Source organism: Limulus polyphemus, unplaced genomic scaffold (assembly GCF_000517525.1).
Source record: "Limulus polyphemus unplaced genomic scaffold, Limulus_polyphemus-2.1.2 Scaffold5758, whole genome shotgun sequence".
Taxonomy (NCBI): Eukaryota; Metazoa; Arthropoda; class Merostomata; order Xiphosura; family Limulidae; genus Limulus; species Limulus polyphemus.
The window spans coordinates 27,395-41,875 of NW_013671368.1; the positions used below are offsets into that span (position 1 = coordinate 27,395).

The window sequence follows — 14,481 nt, forward strand, 5'->3', positions numbered from 1 at the left end:
GGTGTTTTTTGTTAAGAATAATGTGTTTAATAACAAGCTTTTTCTCTCATGTGATGTGGGATAACATGTCTGATAACAAGGTTTTTAATTTCTGTGATAAGTAATAATGTATCTAATAACAAATCCTTTGCTTTAGAAGTGATCAGTAGAAAATGTATCTAATAACAAGCCATTTCTTTCAATTGGTGAGAGATATTATATCTAACAACTAGCCTTTTCTTTCTAGTGATGAGTATGATGAGTACAAAGTGTTATCCTTTCCTTTACAAGTGATGAAGGTGAATGTATCTGATAATGGTTTTTCTTTCAAGTGATGAGAGATAATATATCTGATTACGAGCCTCTTCTTTCAAGTGATGAGGAACAATGTATTTGAGTAGACTTTTGTTTTCATGTGATTATGGATAATGTATCTAATGATTAGTCTTTTCATGTAATGAGAGGTAATGTATCTAATAACTAGCCTTTCTTTCAAGTGATGATGGATGATTATTTAATAGCAAGTTTTTTCCTTAAAATGATGATTGATAATGTGTCTAATAACAATCTTTTTATTTCAAATCATGAGTGATAGTGATTTTGCGTGTTCTGTGAAATTATACATTATCAATACAATATCAGCTTTAACTCTTTCCATACAAAGTCTGTTGATTTTTCCCACCTCTAAGCTATAGATAATGGAATTCTGAATGCAGTAAGTGTCTTAAGAAATTTGAGAAGATTTTAGTAAGAATTAAAAATTGGATTTTTTAATAAAGTAGTTTTACTATGGATTATTTGTGAGTCATTCTGTATGAATGGTGGACCAATGTTAAGAATGAAAATACCTGTTTTGATCTTACAGTTTCATATTTCATATACACAACCCCTGTGACTTTCTAAATGAATATGATGAGATTTTTTATGGTAAAACTCTATCACTTATTTTCTCCAACCTAACACTAACTAGTAAAATCATCAATTAAAAATATGAAGTAAAATAAATAATACCCTTTTTTCATTTTCTTTTAATGGAGCATTTGTTTTGAAGGTTTCAAAACTATGTAATTTCATTTCGGGTCTTTTCGTTTTCACATATAGTTTATTTTTTAATGTTTTATTTTCCTTTCCTGTTTACCATTTATTATCCATCTCAACACAAGTCAACGGTGCTCTCAGGGCATATTTTCAGAAGAGATGTGCAAGCCTTTGGAAAAATTACCTTGCACTCACATGAGATTGTGAGCCTTGAGAACTGAAGGAAAGTTTGATATATATTTTTTAAAATGTTTAAACCTTTCAATTATGCATTTTAGTACTTAAATAATACACAATTAACTAAATTATGAAAGTAAGACCTAAATACAATTTAACCATTTCTCGCTAACTAAAACATACTTAGGTAAGAAACAACCATAAGTGCTATTGTGGACACAGCAGAACAATACTACCTGCAGTTACACCTACCTGATGATGAAAATTGTGGCCAATTTCAAAATAACTATTGTTGGATTATAGTGTAAAATTATCTATTTCTAATGGTTATAAACATGTGCATCAAATAAGTACATGTGGCTTGTAAATATCAAGGCTAAGTAGAGATGGTTGGCATCGCACCTGTCAGAGGTTGGCAAAATTTATATCTTGTTTCAACTGAACTCAATCAAAGAACTTTGGAATATATGTGTAAATAGCACAGTAAATGTAGTTTTTTGTCTAGACATGCATTGTTGTTGTTGGTTCATGTTAGAGTTTGTGAAAGTTCAGATTTATGAATTCATGTGCATCATGTAAGGACAAAACTAATGTTTAGGAATGTTTTAAAGATTTATTTTGAAATAAAGGCAATTAAAACATAGGTAACATAAAACTTTTAATTTTAACATACATTATAATGTTAATTTCATTGACATACTTTGACAGTAAAGATGTTTAATTAAAGTTTGAATGTAGCTTTGTGACTTGTGCAGAAAGATGTTTAAAGAGGTACCCATGTCGAAAGGATTAATGGTTTTTTTGACATTGGTCTATGTGCCTTGGTTACCTCCTTTCCTGTACTAGTGTTCCTCATGTCTCATAATTATTTACCTGGCTGTTTGATAATGGTTCTTCTGTGTCTACCATTGCTGGTTATCTGGAGCCTTATCAATACTTTCCACTCTTTCCATTCCAATAGTTTTTTTTCCTCTGCTTACCACTCTGTTTTGTTTCATTCCTTTTGGCTACTTCATCCACTTCATCAAACATTCACAGCTATTTATCTTCCTTTCATTTCCTATTTGTATTCCCACCTCTTTCTCCATTGGAACCCTTCCTCTGCACAAGATGTTTCCCTATCACACTTAGAGATTGGATTCACCAACTTATTTGGTTGACCTATTCTTTGTTACCCAGTTCCTGACATATTTTCCAGATATCCTCTCTTTAGATCTGGCTCCTCTCTCTCTCCCTGCCTGCCTACTTCCATCGCCCAAGGGAGGAAATCATCCAGGACCACACCACACACTGTCGTCTGTAATTATCATCATAATGTAGCCATTTACTTCTCATCATGATATCGAGTACTGCCAATCCTACACTCCTCAGTTCCACTGTGAGTGTGTAAATGATTTTTCAATTTCATTATTTTCATTATAGGAGCACATTTTATATGTTGGATCCTGCTCTGTGACAAGAGGTTCCTGTCTCAGTAAACTAATCCATAAATTCATGCTGTATGTCCTTTCAGGTCTACAATGCCCACTGTGGTGTTTTGCATTATAAATGTGTCCATCCCAGACTCTACCAACTCGTGGACTGTCATTAGTAAAGCAGTGTTGGGATAGCTGCCCATTCTTCTGATCCTGGTTGAATATATCGGGACTGGCCTGCTTTTAAAAAATAATTTCATGGTCACCCATTGCACTTTGTCCAGTGTTGCATTCCCCCGGACTCCCCACAACATAGTTTCCCTTTTTTTGATAAAAGTATGGGAGTCTTTGCCACTTACCAGCTCCTAGATGCTGGGGTGGTGAACCATGGAAGCATCTTCCCGAGTGTTCTCAATCCCATTCACTTGAATGTAGGGTGGTGGTGTTCTGTTGGTGTAGATGGTATGAACCCTCCTCCTACTGAGGACTGGAAGATAAATACGCAGCACCACCTGGTTTTGGGCTGGAGATGATCCACCAAATACAATTCACTCTTCTGGCTGGACTTTTCACCCTTCCTCCCCACTTCTTGTGCTTCTTTTTTTTTGGCCTAATCTCGAAGTGAAGATTGAACTATACAGTATAGAAGGAGCAAGCTGCACCAGGAGGGTGTGTTGTTCTCTTATTAGTGGAGGATTCTCGCATGCTTATTTGCATGCTACAGTGCAGTTGTATCACGTGTAAACACGTGAGGGTAGATGGAAATATCAAGGTTAGTGGCGAGGTAAGTATGTATCAGAAATACATTTTCAGTGTTGGAAAATTACAACTTTATGAGTGTCCAACCAGCTAGAAACACAAGCTATTTACAATGACAACCAAGAATATAAAATTTGAGCCACATACTTTCTCATTTTTCTGAAATATTAATAAATTTGTCAAACCTGCCAAAGAAGCTCCTCCTATCTGTTTTGTCTTTCATGACAGTTAAAACATCATCTCTATATGTCTTATGGACATGCTTAAATGAATAGAAAAAACAAGTTTTTCTCTACGTATAGCTTTTTACAGCTGCCTCTTGTTGAAGAATAGAGAGTTGGCATTAGTTTCTTTGTCTGTGATTATTATTATTATTATTATTCAATTCTGAAATTGTTTTTTAACTTGTATGTAGTTTAATTTGAAAGCTAGATTATGGTAGTTTTGGAACATTCTATTTTAGTGACTGATACATTTGTGTGTTATAAAATGCATATTTAAAAGCTAGATGAATTTTTTTTTGGATAATGAACAAATATTGGGAATAAATGAAGACAGGCCTCCTGACAGCTAAAAAACTGAAACCTAAAATAAGGTGTGAAATTTCTTATTTTTTCTGTACATAAAAGTAACAAAAACATAAAAATGATAAACTTTGATACAATACCTTACCTCTTCTCACATAATAGCTTTCCTCGATTTGTTCTGTCCTCTATATGTGCAATTTTTGTTCACCACTAGCCTTGAGGCTTTGACCTGACATCACATGTTTGCAAGGGTATAGTTGCATTGTAGCTTGAAAATGAGCACACAACCCTCCACCAATAGGAATGTGACACACCCTTCTAGCACACTGACTTCCTCTATTCTGGGCCCAGCATCGCCAGGTGGTTATGGTGCTTGACTTGCAATCTGATGGTCACGGGTTTGAATCCCTGTCCCACCAAACATCCTTGCCCTTTCAGCCATGGGGGCATTATAATGTAATGTACTATTTGTTAGTAAAAGAGTAGCCCAAGATTTGGTGGGGGGTGGTGATGACTAGCTGCCTTCCCTCTAGGCTTTCACTTCTAAATTAGGGATGGCTAACACAGATAGCCCTCATGTAGCTTTGTGCAAAATTCAAAACAAACGAAACCAAAACTTCTATTCTGTAGAGCACAATCGTCACTTCTCAATTTGGCACTCATATAATGACATTTATTTTTTTTTTATTTTTTTGTTAGTAAATTTTCAGATACAAGCATTTTTCAGTAGAAGTATCTACAAAGACAATGTTTCACGTGTCAGTAACTTGCACTTTGTCTGGTGTGAAACAACGTGACTTTGTACATGCTAGCTTACCAACTATATTTTCATTGGGTTTGTCTGTTGGAAGAGGTGATTGGTTTTGTGCAGCGGGTGATGAAGTCTTTCATTTGGCCTGAGCCTTCTTTTGTCCCTGACATACCTCTGCCAATGTCTCTTGTTCATCAAGGAAGAGATTTTGCCAATTTTTCTCACCTACCTTTGGCTCATCTAATACCCATATTGCCTTGATACTACCTCAGCCTTTTACGTGATTTCATGGCTAGGTTTCTCAGGTATGTTTTTTTTATATATATTCAGTTATTTTTACCAATTCTTTGGGACACTCGTGTCCTCCTTCATTTGTTTCCTCATATCTGTATCGGTTTGTTCGTCTTTCATAGGAGGAGGTTTTCCTACCTTTGTCTTACATGCACTACTCTTTTCCATTATTGTTCCTTTTTTAACCTTTATTCTTTGGTAATTCACCAATCTCTTGTGGTGTTTTTGATGGATGCTTATTCACTTATCTTTTCTACAATAGTATGTTTATCTTCATTAGTATTTCAATTTTTATGTGGTTGATTTTTGCTAGAGTTGAGGGATGATGTCATTGTTTCTCAATTGCTTTTCCCTCTCTTATATTTCATATGTCTTCTGGCTCCTTTCATCTGCTGTATTATTTTACTGGTATACTTGTATCTCTGGTGTCATATGTTAGGGTCACATACCAATGCTATGCCTCATCCTCACTAGCTTACCATCTCTCCCATGCTCCTTCTTTGCCCTCTGACCTTCTGCTTCCTCTTCACTCTCTCTGTCACCACTTCCCATTCCTCTTCCTACCTGTCCCTCCACCACTTATAGACATTGGTGCTGTCAGTTTGTGGACCTTTGTTTATGGCCAATTGTTGATTACTGGTATTTCTGTCAGAGAGTCTCCACCTTTGTCTTTTCTTCTCCTCCTCCAATGTCTCCTGTTCCCATTATTTTACATTCTCCTAGGGATCTTGTTTCTTACCAACATTGGTCTATGGCAGTGTTGGTCCTAATGGCTACAACCACTATTGGATGAGTTTCTCATCCTATTCCAAGTTTTTGTTCTCTGTAGATAGGTATTGAGTCTTACATCTTTCATATCTCGGTCGGTGTCTCGTCTTCCCTTATTTTCATATGGGAAATTTCTCACCCTGCAGTGCTCTCTCATTCCAGGTCTTAGAATGACTGAGGTGGATATCTCAGATGCTTTTCTTATTTGGTTGTGTCCTTACAAGCCTCCTTTGGGAAGTGGTACATCTGGGCTGGTTGTTTCATCTTGGAGGAGTCTCCTCTCACATCCATTTCTTTTCTCATTCACTTGAGTGCTTTATTTTGTTCATATGGCTGCAGGGCCTGGCCTTCTACTCTTTATTTGATGGACATGGAGCAATTGGTTTCCCATGCTATATCATCATCTTCCCTCACTGTGTGGTTGGTTATCTCTCTTTTGGGGACATGGGCTTCCATGGAATCCTGTATCCCCTTATGCCATGTTTAATTGTGATGGCTACAATGGACTGCACATTCTTTAGATCCTTGCTTGGGATTTGTTGTTCACAAAAATTCTCTTTTCTCCTTTTTTACTCAAAGTCTTCACCTGGTGACTTGGTTAGACTACTCCCATAGTGGGTATTCCTCTTCCTCTCATTTGGGTCTCCTTCTGTTTCCAGATGCCACCTTGATAAGATGGGGAATGTCTTGATTCTTACGTGAATTCGCATCATTACTCTCAAGGGATGGCTACAGCACCTCATCCACATATAGATTCACATTGACTCTTTCAAGCCTACTCACCAAATTTGATACTTTTTTCTCTGGCTCTTCACCTCCATCATCTGTTGGAGGAGTTTGTGCAAACTGGCATGTGGACTGCCCTACTTAGTTTGGTCACACCTTTTCTTGATCTTCTGGCCATCTATTCTTCTTCCAGATAACGACTTTCTCCTGTCGTCATTCTACATACCCCTTACTTTCTCTGAATGGGTAAGTTCTCTTTTTATGTATCTTATCTTTACAATGGCCTATTTCTACATTTCTGGATCCTACTCAATGGCAACTGGTGCCTATTCTGGTATACTTAACTTTAAGTCTGAACCATATGATCTTACAGGTCTATAATGCTTATTGATGAAATAAGAGTATTTCAAAAGGCTGCTACAGGGTTCCTCACAGTTTCTTGCTTCATATATATAAGGTCCATATCAGACTGTGCCCATCCCTCTAGTCCTAGTTGAATAAACTGGGACTGGCCTACTTTTCAAAATAGGGTTTTCATGCATTGTCTTTTGGTATTGTGTTCCTCCAGACTCCCCACTGTGCTATTCCTTCTCTCTTCCAATGGAATATGAGAGTTTTTGCCATTTACCAGTTCCTAGCTACTGAGATGGTGGACCATAGAGACCTCCTCCTGAGTATGACCAATTCCACTTAGTTGAGAGTAGGTTGATGGTGTTCTGTTAGTGTAGATGGTGAGTACTCTCCTTCTGCCATGGACCAGAAGACAAGTTCCTGATGCCACCTGTTTTTGGACTGGACGAATCCACCACATGCAGTTTACCCCTCTGGCTGGTTTTCCCCCATTCTACTACTGCCTGATTGCTAGTTCCTGGGCAGTCTGTTGTTGAATCGGTGTAGGACCAGCCAACATAAGTTCTAACACATATGGTTTGTAGGGGCCCTACTCCTATTGCAGACTGAACAAAAAATTTTTGATGCTGCCTGGTTTTGGACTGGAGTTGACCCACCACATGTGCATTCCCCCTTTCTAATGTTGTCTGGATGTCAGGTTCATGGGTAGCCTGGTATTGATTGTGTATTGGGTCTACACGTGTCCTTACTTCTGTTGTCAGAACAGAAGTTGTTTTTCCCTTCTGCTTCCTGGGTTTTAGGTGAAGATAGTTGGGACCCTCCTCCTACTGTGGACAAGAAGACAAATACCTGATGCCACCTGGTTTTGGACTAGAGTTGACCCACTGAATACAGCCTGATGTGCCCTCACCACTCTACACCATCTGGCACATTCTATTACTGATTGTACTAGCATCTTTTCCATCCGATTTAGCAACATGTTATCTTTACAATGGGTGAACAGTATACCTGGTACAGATGGGGTGTGGTCTCCCATAAGTGTGACCCTATACATATCATATCACTGAAAATGTATTTCCAATAGATACTTATCCTTTTCTTTTGCCTAATCTGGAAGTGACGATTGTGCTAGGAGGGTGTGTTGCACTCCTATTATTGGAGCGTGGTCAAATGCTCATTTGCATGCTACACTGCAGCTATACCACATGTAAAAATGTGATGTTAGGTGGAGCCTCAAGGCTAGTGGTGAATGAAACTTGTGTATATAGGGGGCAGCACAAATCAAGAAAAGCTATTATATGAGAAGAGGTAAGTATCTCTCAGAGATACATTTTTGGTGTAGGAAAATGTTAACCTTCTTTTGTTAAGTAATGAAGCTTAAAATAATAATATGTTTAAAATTTCATGAGCTTAGTCAATGGGGAAGGCAAGCTCATTGTACGTGCATGCCTGTAACCTGTTATTTGTTTGCCCTAAGCTCTAAATGGGCTCCTGTTGTGATGCATTGCTTTTCACAAGCAGTAATGGGTCCAAAACTATAGCAATAAACCATAGAACTAAATAAAAGAAAGCAGGTGTAAAAAGATTAGAAGCTGATGCTATTAAGATAAACAATTGTAATTGTCTGTTACAGTCTGCAGTCACTAGAAAAATAGTATTATTCATTTGTTTTCCATATTTGTGAGATTTTTATTTTATGTGCATTGATTATTTCAATGCAGTTAGTATTAGGTTAAAGAAAAGATATAAAATAGAAAGTTCCACACAAAAAATTGTCATATTCATTTGGGATGCTCTAGAAATAATGTAATTAATTAAAAAAAAACACTGTAAAATTAAAATAGATATTTTTATTCTTAACATGAATATTACTTTCCATTCAGGTTGACTCGATAAAGGCTGTATAAATTCAAAGACAAGTCTTTGGTAAAAATATTTCATATAAAACCTGACTTTTTGTGTACAATAGACTTCTAATACTTGCTTTAAAAGTTTACCAAATTTTATAAGATACACTTAGTACTTTCAGAGTTTTAGTAGATATAGTTTAATAGTTATAAGTTGGGTTGAACTTTGACCAAATTTGTTTGGAAGTAGTTAATTATATTGTGACTTTAACACTGCAGATGGTCATGGCATACACAATTTTACTTTCGATGGAAAGAGTTAAAACATAAAATACAGAATAATGTGAAGTGTTTGTGTGTGTGTGTATATATATATTATATATGTGTGTGTTTGTGTGTTTAAGGAATAATGTGATATATGTATGAGTATGAGGTTCCACTGATGATTAAACATTGTATCCTGCTATTGACAAAATCTGAACTATACGATGTGATGACAGGAGGACTTGCAACCATTGTGGGGATAGTTTTTAACTCTCTACATTAACATATTTGGGGTTAGTGCTAGTCATTTACTGTCAGCTTCAGTTATGTTTGCCCCTTCAGCCTTGGCTTACTTAAGTTATTCTACCCAGAAACGGAGGAAAGCAAAACTAAGGCACACAACATCGTAATCACTAAAGGTACAGTAGCTAATGCCTTGAAGGCAACAGCAAATGGTGCTACTTTGGCAATAAAATCAATTGTCAACATTAATGTCAGTATGGTTACATTTGTTGCCTTTGTGACATTTTTTTATGGAATTATGCAATGGTGTGGAAACCTAATAGGCTGGGATTTTGTAAAATATGAAACTGAGGCTTCATTGTAGATTAAACCTTGTCTCCCTCTGTTGACAAAGTCTGAACTACATGCTGTAATGACAGGAAGATTTGCAACCATAATGGGGATGGTGTTTAACCCTCTACATATACTAAAAGAGAAATGGACAATTTTCTGTAATATAATATGTTATGTGATAAATGAAAACCGTGGCTTTCTATTGGTTATAAACAATATAATATTGAATGTAGTAGAGAAGTATTAACAAATCCTCAAAGAGAGAGGATGTGACAAGTGGGTGTGGCAAGAGGGGTCTGATTTTCTATATGATGGCTCTGTAACCAAACAGGATTGAAGGCTATAAAAATTATGCTTTGTCTGAGCAATGACGATTTGATAGTGAGTAATTTACATTAAATTTCAATGGAGGGGTGGTGAATAAATTACAGAAGAGGGGAGGCCTAGAGAAAATGTCACATTTCTCACACTAGGGGAAATTCATGATTTTTATAAATATTGCCTTATAAAATTAAGAATTTAAAACTTGCATACTGTTAAAATATGGATTATTAGCTTCTATTTTATCCTATACTAATTGGTATAACATGAATAAAAAGTAGTGTAATTAAATTTTGAATGTAAGTAACTAAAAACCTCATGACATGTGTAGTAAAGGATGCCTGTGCAGAGAGGTTAAATAAGATACTAAAAAAAGAATCACAATAGTAAAAATTCCTTGTGAGATATGCTTGCAAGAAACTCATGTTAAGTAATTTGAAATGTTAATGTGAGTTACATGTTCACCAAGTGATTTACAGCTTGTGTGGTGTGATTATTAATTAGACATGATTCAAAGGGCAATAAAACTAAATATATATAGACATATACTGTTAAGAACTTTAGGCTTTTTTAGGATAAACAATTTTGGTTCCCTATTACAATTTGCAGTCATTCTATGAAGAAAAATGGGTAATTTAATTTTGGTCAAATCAACCAATCATGTATAGAGTTATAATATAGAAAATAACAGATAGAATAATAAAGTTTTCTGGGAAAAAACGTTTCCTATTTATTTAGGGTTTTTTAGGGATTACGTAAATTAAATTTAAAATTTTCAGATGAAGAAAAGAAGTTTTAATCTTAATGACTTTGCACTATGAACACACTGATTCCATACAGTTACAGATAAAGTTTTAGTAAAAATACTAAACTAAAAATTTTGTTTTTTTTTGCCTACAAATCACTTTTGATGTTTACTGAAAGCTTGCCAATTGTTGTGAAAATACATTGAGTACTTTTAGTATTATAATATGTATAACATGGTTATCTGGTGATTAAAGGCTGTGTAAAACACATGACCCCATTATAAGGGTTAAGAAATAATGCCTCTTTTTTTTGTTATTGTTGTTTTCTTCTTTAGATTCCTGCAGCTTGGTTGACCATCTTTGATGTCATCTTTCTTTTGATCTTCATACCTCTGTTAGATCGGCTAATCTACCCCTTTTTAGATCGGAAAAACTGTCCGATACCTTTGCTGGTTCGGATAATTTTAGGAATGGCTTTTGCTGTGATGTCAATGCTTGTTGCTGGTGCTTTAGAAACGTACCGTCTTGATTTAGTTCAAAACAGGTAGTTATTATTCTTTCACAGTTTTTATATTGTGAATGAGTTAATGTTTTATTTTGTTACTACTTTGTTTGCCTATTTTAATTTTTAAACCTTTTCAGGGAATGACAGATTTAACCTGATAATAAGCATATAGAAACATCACATAGAAAGTGGGGGGCAGTTGTCCTTTAAAATTTATGATTGTGGATTAGAAGTTCGAAAAATAATTTTATTAGAAATCTTTGTGATGCAGCAAATTAAAATATTTTTCTTATATATTAAAACAATCCTACTTACACAGTTATATTTAGGTAGAATTCTTGTGACTCTAACCTCTTTTGTTTTCAGAAATGAGACAGTTGTCCAAATTATAGGGAACACAACCTATTATGCTGCAGACCTGTGGGTGTTTTGGCAGATTCCTCAATATGCTTTAATTGGTCTCAGTGAGGTCTTTGCAAGTATTGCAGGTATTGTATATTCATAACATTATAAAAAAAATCTTGCATTTAATTATTGCTTAATGATAATTTATTTTATCTGAATATATTTACTTCTTTTGTATTCCAAGCCTTGTCTTGTGGCAGTAGCACAAACTACAGGAATGTAAAATGTTTTTGTTGTACTAGTTTCAAATTAGTAGGTGTGAGAAAAGTATGGAAAAATAATTTTTTTTTCGCTATAATAAATTACTACATATTGCAAATATATACATGTGTATTTCTTACAGTGACTTCTTCCACAGTATTACAAAACTAAAAGTAATACGATTAACTACAATATATGCGACACAAACATAAAATCTACAGATATGGAAAAAATCAAAACAACCACACGGGTGGCCCAACATTTGGAACACTTTATTTTTTAAATTTACAAAATGCAACTGGAGCATAGAACAATTAATTACAAATAAATAAAACAACTGTGAATTTCAGAGAATCTTAAGAGTTGTTTTATTTACTCAACTTTTCAGCTTTATGCCTTCGTATGCTCTTGATGAAGGCTTAAAGCTGAAACGTTAAGCAAATAAAACAACTTGTAAGATACTCTGGAGTTTACAGTTATTTTATTTATTTGTAATTGTCTAACCCTTTCCAATGGTACCAAGAAAAAAAGCCGTGGAGTTCCTAGCAGGCAATCTTAGTCATTTTGTGAAGGACGGTTGTTTCATCTTGTATCAATTAAAATTTGCATTAAAAGTAACTGTTTAAATCCCAGTAAAAAATCATATAGATTATAATTATTATCAATACAAGACTAAATAGTTGGACATCTTAATTTACATCATGCACACGTATTGATATACTGGGTTTCTGATGGATTAGCCTGTTTTTGATTTTAAAAAAAAGTTACCAATCAAACAAAAATTTTAGTAACAGTAGATATTTAATAATTTGAAAAAAAAAAAATTACATATTTATAAATTTGAAAATTACATGTAATTTCTGACTTAAACAGACCAAACAACAGTTGTTTGCTAAGTGGGAAAAGTGCATTGTAAGTCCAGGAAAGTTTAAGTAAGTTACAAGGATGAATGGGATGTATTCTCTTGAACATTTTGCTACAGATGGAAAGTGTAGGCTTAGTGGGTGAAGAGCTACTCAATACCAGAGTCGAGCAGCTTTTAGTGACGGCCATCAATCATATAACCAGCAACAGTCACCTATTCTTGTATATCCACAACACATATTATTGTCATATTTTTTTATGCAAGTAGAATTGTATTTCATCCTACTTTGAATAGCATTGTTTGAATTATGTAATATCTATTATGCAATTACTATTGGATTCCATCTTAGTCTTAATAAAATTAAGGTTACTGTCCTGCCAATGTGCAGTGTTATTATTATCACAAACACAGAAAAATTTGCCTTTTAAAAAAGGCTGAGATTTGAAGTTATTATTATTTTGTGGAATTTTTGAAGTGGAATAATATCAAATGAATTTCAGAAAATTTTATGAAACATTCTTTATTAATTTAAGATTACTTTCTCCAAAATAGGGTTGGAATTTGCCTATTCCCAGGCTCCTACCACAATGCAGAGTACTATCATGGGATTTTTCTGTTTTTCTACTGGCTTAGGAAGCTTTCTCGGGACAGGGCTTCTCTTTGCCTTCAAAAAGGTTTGGCTTCCCAAAGATTACGATGTCGGCAACATCAACTATGGTCAACTGAATTTGTATTTTTTTCTTCTGGCAGGAATCTTATCATTGACTTTGTTTATATTCATCTGTGTGTTTAGAAAACTGAGAATTAGGAAGCCAGGAGCTCAATTCCCTCAAGAGAGTGTCTCTTTTAGTAGCAGTGTTCAAGAACAAAGAAATAGATCCCAGAAAAAACCTCCCCAGACTGAACCTTCTGGTAGTACCATTTTAGAACAGAGCATCACAACAGAAATAAATCCTCATGAAAATGAGCCTTCTACTAGTAACACTCAAGAATAGAGCACCATTACAGAAATAAGAATCCCATTTAACTGAATCTTATCGGACAGAAAGGCAGAACAAATCTTTATTCTCTGAATCTCTATAGTGATAAAACTCGAGGACAGAAGAGATAGAGCAGTGAAAGGAATAATACGTTTATAAGTGTAATGCCATTGAAACTTATAGAGAAGCAGCAAAGTATATTTGCTTTTTTAGTTCATCTTTATTTTCATGTTTTAATGTTATTTTTAATTTCCATCTTATTAACGAAAGATGTATGCACTTTATTGTCTTTTTTTTTCTTTACTTTTAGTTTATAAGGAAGAAACTAAGATGAATCTTGGTGCCAAAGATATCTTTAAATCTTGGATATTCCTGCTTATTAGCAAAACAGTTTTATATTTTATTCATTGTCTGAAATGATGAAGAGGCTTAAAATTGATGTTTTTTAAACAAGCTTTACTGTTTATAGTAGTATATGTGTGCAGTTTATTAAACAGTAACCATTATGTATTTTTCTTTGGTTATTGAATTGATACTTAAAGAAGTGAACTTATGTCCATTCCTACAGTGTCCCCCTCCTCATTTTTTTTTCAATTTTTTTAAAAAGATTTCATTCCTGATAGCTTTATGAAGGAATGTTTATCAAGCTGAAGAAATGGGATGAAATGTGAACATACATTTTAATATTAGTAATAATGTTGTTATACTAACTAAAAAGTGAATTTAATAATTTTAAAACAAGATATTTCAGAGATCTTATATCATCATCCAGTAATGTTTGATTAAGTATTTTTGTATAGAAACATTGGTAGGGTATAACTGGATAAAGTGGTGATTTTGTCAAAAAAACAACAACAAGATTTTAGTATATTTCAGCAGGTTACCTTGTGTGATTTCTAAGTATTTTGATAACATTTTCATGTGTGTGTATATATATATATATATATATATATATATATATATATAATATCTCGTACTACTAACAAGTA

General features: G+C 34.4%; 1 protein-coding gene across 1 annotated transcript in view; it reads left to right on the forward strand.

Annotated features, from left to right (window-relative positions):
- The window catches only part of LOC106472950 (solute carrier family 15 member 4-like), a 28,461-nt gene extending 14,120 nt beyond the window's left edge, over window positions 1-14,341 (forward strand). Inside the window, exons 5-7 of the mRNA XM_013933618.2 lie at window positions 10,872-11,080; window positions 11,408-11,529; window positions 13,065-14,341. Coding sequence (XP_013789072.1) covers window positions 10,872-11,080; window positions 11,408-11,529; window positions 13,065-13,507 — 774 coding nt within the window. The 3' untranslated portion in view covers window positions 13,508-14,341. The remainder of the gene's footprint in view (window positions 1-10,871; window positions 11,081-11,407; window positions 11,530-13,064) is intronic.
- The last annotated feature ends 140 nt before the right edge of the window (window positions 14,342-14,481 follow it).